General features: G+C 38.0%; 1 protein-coding gene across 1 annotated transcript; it reads left to right on the top strand.

Moving 5' to 3' along the window:
* Positions 1-150: 150 nt before the first annotated feature.
* Positions 151-7,078, top strand: LOC116290574 (uncharacterized). Its single transcript, XM_089038151.1, has 9 exons — positions 151-613; positions 1,848-1,885; positions 1,969-2,006; positions 2,489-2,626; positions 3,130-3,336; positions 3,902-4,016; positions 4,820-4,851; positions 5,506-5,610; positions 5,859-7,078. Exons 1-9 carry the CDS (start codon positions 440-442, stop codon positions 6,122-6,124), a joined length of 1,113 nt encoding a protein of 370 aa, XP_088894277.1. The 5' UTR covers positions 151-439; the 3' UTR covers positions 6,125-7,078.

The raw sequence follows: 7,078 nt of genomic DNA, 5'->3' as shown, positions 1-7,078 counted from the left end.
TAAATTGATCGAAATTATTTCACTCTTTTTGCAAAAAAGAGAAAGTACATTAAAAAAAACAATGTATAACTATTTGAGCCCGCGTTTGATCAAACATCTCGGACCACTATGACACAGGGAGCCCAATACAATAACGTATTCTGTGCAGAGTTTGTTTGCAATATTTTTTATAAACAGTATTGGAAATTTAGCATAAATATTTTATCTCCGATTTTGAGGATCTAAAACGTTCCTACTTGAAGTCGTAAGATGTTAAGCAATCTACCTTGGCCGTAAACTATGGCTAAACTGCCTTTTGTGACTTCTAGGGAGTAATATAATATTTTTGAAGCCTGCAACGCCCGGTACGTACAACGCTATTTTTTTCTCAGTTTTGAAATGAGCTCAATCAGAAGTTAAACTTCAATATAAGCTTGAAGTTCAAGGTTTAATTTTGCCAATGAGTTGTTTCCTGGTATCTGGAGAGGTCGAGGAGATCATACAACAAGCCAAAACCAAGTCATACAAGAATTTGTATCTGAACTATCAACACCTGTCAGAGTTGCCTTCAGGATTGTTGCAGCTGGACAAGGCTGAAAAGCTCTACTTAAAATACAATATCTTGAAAAAACTGGTGAGAATTATTATTGGCTCTGTAATACCACAAAATATATCTGCCTCGTGAAAGAGAGAGGCTTAATTTGAGGGAGGTATTCTTGGAGTGCAACCACGAAATCCCTTGAGTTGGATATAAATTAATAATGAATTCCCCGCCATGTTGGTAATTATTCTAACAAGAAAAGCTAAAGGTGCGGACACAAGGTGTGATGTTGCATGCGATGTCACAAAACTAGGATTAATTTCTACTTCAATCTGTGATGTCACATCAGGCCTGTAGCAGGGGTAAAATATTGGGGGGGGGGGGGGGGTGGCTCGTTTTGTCACGCCCCATATGACCGTATCAACTTTCATCAAATTTACAAAACAGCATAATTAATAATTAAAATTCTTTATTTTATGGGCAACTTAGACCTTCAGCATCGAACATGTGAATATCTATTCAATAATATCACGTCAGTGCATGTACAAGCAAAAAATATAAATTCAACATATGTATATGAAGCACACAGCTGACTTAAAATAAAAAGAACCAGTTACCTTTAATTAAGCCTGAGTTGATTTCAATGCTTGATTAAAGTGTTTTGGTATGTCTTTCTCACTGAACTTGCCAAACAACCCTCTTTCTGTTTTCTTTACCAGACACAAACGTGTTTGCTACATCTAAAAGACTGATGGCATCCTCGTGCACATGAACATGAACTTTTTTTTGGAAAAATGAGTCGCCTCTATCAATTTTAAGATAATAGTGTTTGAAATTTAGCTGGACTTTTACTTTAAAAAAAAAGTTTTGAAATCATTGGGGGGCCTAGACCCCCAGGCCCCTCCCCCCGCTACGGGCCTGCACATTCAGCATTGCATGCAACAACGCATATAACATCTCACCGTGTGACACCCAAAGCACAGCCTTTTTCATGCAATGTTGCAGGCAATACCCCATTATTGTGTGTCTGCACCTTAGCTTAATGAGGAATGATTTTTCATCATAGCCAATCATAGTGTACAAAATTTCAGTCCTCTATAATATATAATAAGATCCTTATAAGACCAATGTAACCCTCACATTTGGGTTGGAAGCATTTTGCTGTGCTTCTGACTGCCAATAAGTATTTAGGAAGTGAGTCCTGGGATACCTCAAAACTTTGATATGCATTTTTTTGTCCTATTTTGCATAATAATGCACAATTTCATCATTGACATCCCCATAATTTAATGTATGGCATGTATTTTTTCCTTTTTATATTTCATAGCCATCAGATATTTACAGACTTGAGAGTTTAGTGGAACTGTAAGTAAAAGAAACGAAAAGTTAAATGACTTCTTTGTATAAACAAAGTATTTTTTGACCATTTTTACTTTTTGTTTTCATAGTTATCTTCATTCTAATGATCTTCAAGAATTACCAGAGGGTAAGTAAACCTTTTGTATTATACTTAATCAGTAAAACAAACCTGAGTGCCCGGGGGGGGGGGGGGGGGGGGGGGAGGAGGGGTACTCCCCTATATTTGCTATACGGGTATGTGCCGCCCTATAGGGTATGGTTTTTCGGCTTTTGGGTCAGGGGTAGGGTATCATTTTTTGACATTTTGTCTGGGATAGGGTAACATTTTAGTCTGGGATAGGGTTAACGATTTTGTCATTTTTTACTGGCGAATAGGCTACGCTTTCTGCTGGCACAAAAACAATAAAAACGTTAGTAAATATTGATTGCAATTTATTGAAAAACCGTCTTTTCCGTCTTTTAGTCTGGGATAGGGTGTGCAATTCTTAGTTTTAGTCCTGGTGGCACACCCCTACCCATGTTGGGGTGGTAGTACCCCCCCCCCCCCCCCCCCCCCCGGGCCTGAGTGACCATTATACCACTGATTGTAATTAATCTTTTTTTTTAAAGAAATAGGCTTTCTGCCCTGCCTCAAGTCTTTGAATGTATCTAACAACTTTCTGAAAGCTATTCCAGCAACTATAGGGCACCTGAAGAAGCTTGAATACCTACATCTAGCAAACAACCAACTTTCTTTACTTTGTGAAAGTAAGTTTTGACCAAAGTACCATGCAGTGCATCTTAGTTTGCATTCACTTTTCTACATAGATAAAGTGATATGTTATTACTGTTCAGCCACAGTCTGGACTGACAACACACTTTAAAAAAAAGTTATAACCCTTTCCCTTTCATTAAGGCCCCATCCACACTATGCTGGATAAATTTGAATCCGAATTTTTATTTATTTGGTTCCATTTCGAAAATTGGTTTTCGATGAAGAATTGTTCCGGATTCGCCCAGACATAGTGGCAGCCAGTCCTCCTTTTTCCCTGGGGGAAACTGAATTTATTCTCAATCATGTAAATCAAATAATTAGATGCAATTGTTCCTGTCTCCTGTCATGGCTAAAGCCTCTATTAGAAAACTTTAACACTTCTCATGACAGCATATAGTAGCTACTACTATAGACAATGTAGTTCAAATGCTTTGGGATAATCTAGGTTATGGATTATTCTAAAAGAGTCAATTTCAGTGTTCTATCTTTTCTTTAGCTTTAGGTAATCTCCACTCCTTGAGGGTTCTCGATGTAATGAATAATAACTTAACGAGGTTGCCATGGCAACTGTGTTATTGTCACAAGCTGGAGAATCTCTCTTTTGATAATAACCGTATTGACAGGATTCCACGACAGCTGATGAACCTTGAACATCTGAAAGAACTCTCAGGAAGCAATAACAGGCTTGAGTCCCTTCCACAAGGTATACATATATATACAGCTATTTCAAAAAAGGTTGAATACTGAATACTGCATACTGAATAGTGCATTACATTCATTCCTTACTCCCTTTTTTGTTCATTTCTTTCCTCCTTCTGCTCTTCATTTCCTCCCTTTCTTTCTGTCTTTCTTTCTTTCCTTCCTCCCTCCCTCCCTCCCTCCCTCCCTCCCTTCCTTCTTTCTTTCTTTCTTTCTTTCTTTCTTTCATTCTTTCTTTCTTTCTTTCGTTCTTTCTTTCTTTCTTTCTTTCTTTCTTTCTTTCTTTCTTTCCATTGTCATTTCTCCTTTTCTCCCTTCCTCATTTCCTCACTTCTTCTTTCAGCTTTTCTTTACTCCATTATTCCCTCCGTTGTATTTTGATACTGAAATAAAATCAGTAAAATTTTCTGACTATTGCATGGCACTGTCTTGCCCAATGAAAAGAAAGAAAGAAAAAAATTTCCAGCTTGGTATAAAACAATTTATAAATGAATGACTTGAACTGAGTGAAAGTTCTTTAAATGAGTTCTTTAGTCAGCTAAACGAGGCAAATATGTTTTATTGTCTAGATTTAGACCACCTGTTATCACTGGAATCACTTCTTCTGGACTCAAATGTCAACTTGTGTGCCCTGCCTGGAACATTACTGAAAATACCATATCTATCTACACTTGGTATTAACAGGTAAGAGTCTCTTAACCCATGCTTTCAGCTGCTTATATGTATACATTGATTCATTCTCATCAGTCTATCCATAGAACCGTTCTTCTTTACATTCATTCATTTATACGCTCACCCATCCATTCATCCATCCATTTATCTTCCCATGCATCCATCCACACTCCCATTCATTTATGCATGCATGCATGCATTTATTCATTCATACACTCATCCATCCATTCATCCATCCATTTATCTGCCCATTCATTCATCCACGCTTCCATTCATTTATACATGCATGCATGCATTTATTCATTCATACACTCATCCATTCTTCCATCCATTTATCTTCCCATGCATCGATCCACACTCCCATTCATTTATACATGCAAGCATGCATTCTAGCATCCATTAATCATTTGTCCATCCTTCCATCTGTCCCTCTGACCATGCATCCATCCATCTGTTCTTTCCATCTATTTTATGTATCTCTCCTTTCATTTTTCCTTAAAATCATTTTTCCATCCATTCTTCCATGCCTCTATCTGTCAATCCATCCGTCCTTGTCCATGCATTCATCCATCCATCCATCCATCCATCCATCCATCCATCCATCCATCCATCCATCCATCCATCCATCCATCCATCCATCCATCCATCCATCCATCCATCCATCCATCCATCCATCCATCTGTCTGTCTGTCCATCTGTACGCCCATCTACCCCCTATCCACCTACTTTGTGTTAAAGAACCATTCAATTTAATGATTCTTCCCATTGAATTAATGATAGCTTAAAAACCTTTTTTATTCCTCTTCCTTCTCAAGCTGTGGCCAACCCGCCGACGATAAGACCAAAGGTAATATACAATAAAGCTAGAAATTCAACATCAAAATTAAATCAATCATTAAACAGTAGTAGTCAAGGATAAATGACTTGAAAATGATATTTTTGTCACATGTTACTTCATGTAGAATACTGAGATGTGAATATCACATCCATTATTTGTGCTAAACAAGATGATATACCATATATGATGTAATGGGGTTCAACTGACTTCTTTTCATGGCAGTCTCACAAGTATACATGTATGGAAAAGGAAATGAATTTGCTTAATCATAGATTCAAACCTGCAAAAGTCGGAAATTGATCCAGTGCACTTGTAAAAGCTTTGTACTACTTTGCTGTACTCTTTACCCTGACTCGCTGTTGGTTTTCTTTTTTCCCACCCACCCTTGTACTGTTTTGGTTCTTGGGAAAGCTCTACCTGGTTTGCCTCTTCAATTCTCAATCAGGAGTACAATGTACAGTGGGATTGCAGTGAATAGAACACTACGTTAGAGTGACCACAGTAAATCCGTGAAACTTTAGTAATACTAAATAGCACAATTTCATGCAAATTCCATTGTTTCCTATTGTTTCACTAGCACTATTTTGTAGTATTTAGCAATTAGTGTTTCACGGATTTACTGTGGTCACTCTATCATTGTGATATGTACTTTGGTCACAATAGGTGCTGATTCGTTTAGTTACTTCCATGGAACACAGTTTTTTGGTAATTCTGAGCAAAATGTTCTTCCACTTGTTGAGCTTTCATTGAGAGCAACACATAAGCTTGGTAAGTGATTTATTGAGTTTACCTATCCGTCTGTCCATTCCTCTATCCATCCATCCCCATATATCCATCCATCCATCCATCCACCAACCCAACCATCTACCCACCAACCCACCCATTCATCCATCCATTCCTCCATCCTTCCACCCATCTATCCATTCCTCCCTTCCTCCATCCATCCATTATTCTCTCATTCTTCCAACCTCTCTCCCATTCATTGTCTTAACTTTTTGATCTCATTTTATTTCCAGTTCAATCACGTTCTCTTCCAACACCTTCATTCCCGTTGCCAGGTAACTTCAACTATCTCCTCCAAACTCCAGTAGGCCACTGTTTTAACTGTGGACAACCTTTCTTCCTCGCTCTCTTTCTCTTTTTAACCGACGCTAGAACTGCGACATCTATTGCTGAACAATTCACTCACCTCGACCTCAGTAGCATGGAAAACGTCCAGCTCCAGTTCGTTTTTGCTTTGTGCTCTCTAAAATGTTTCATGACTATTACAAAATTATCGTAATTCTACCCCCCCCCCCCACCCCCTCCTCCAAACTCAAACGCACGCACTACACACACTTTTCATTAGTGAGAAACGTACGGCAAAGTCGCAGCCGTAATAGAGCCGTACCACATCTAAACGTAGCCTTAACTGCGCGCTGTGATGGGATCAATTATTGGAATACGATGAGAAGCCATTTCAATGTTACAGCATGTCGTGCTATGTACGTGCGGTTAGTCAGTACTCCCATACGATAACCATTCTGGGAAGCCATTTCAATGTTACAGCATGTCGTGCCTTGTACCTGCTGTAAGTCATCGGCAACGTACGTTTCCCTCTCATTAGATAATCATTCTAATAGGAAGTCATGGTACGGCATGCATGTAGCACCGACCGTGTACGTGCTGAAAGTCAGTACGTATCTTTATTTTGTGGGAAAACAATACGGAAAATTTGTAACACCACTATAGCTGTATCAAACCGTATTCGTAACTACAAGTTGTAAGTTGTAAGTTGCAGGCTGTAATTGTATAAATTCCATTTCAATGTTACACGGCATGCCATACTGTGTGGAACAAAACCAAAGATATATTGCATAATTGCAGCTATTTCACTGAAATTTTGGGGGGAAAAATAGTGGATATTACTGGAGCAGAACATTGGGAACAAAAGCAAATACCTCTACGCGTTTTTGTTTAGTTCATGCTATTTTACAACAAAATAGTTGTAATAATAGATTAGATATGTTAGTACTATTCAACAATGTGACTAAATGCACTCAAAGAATTTCTTAAAATTTTTTGCTCGGTTAGTTTTTCGTATTATTCGCGTACTGTTAAAACCCCGCGATACTTTAGCAATTGAAAATCAAATTTCGGCCAATAAACGGCAATCAAGATATAATACAATCTTTTGTTATTTCTTTATTGAATTTTTCGAACCTCGTTTTCACCTATTAAACACATATTGATATTA

Source organism: Actinia tenebrosa, unplaced genomic scaffold (assembly GCF_029948245.1).
Source record: "Actinia tenebrosa isolate PJP-AT-01 unplaced genomic scaffold, QUT_ActTen_1.0 PGA_scaffold5__44_contigs__length_20552954, whole genome shotgun sequence".
NCBI lineage: Eukaryota > Metazoa > Cnidaria > Anthozoa > Actiniaria > Actiniidae > Actinia > Actinia tenebrosa.
This window is presented reverse-complemented; position numbering and strand designations above follow the sequence as displayed.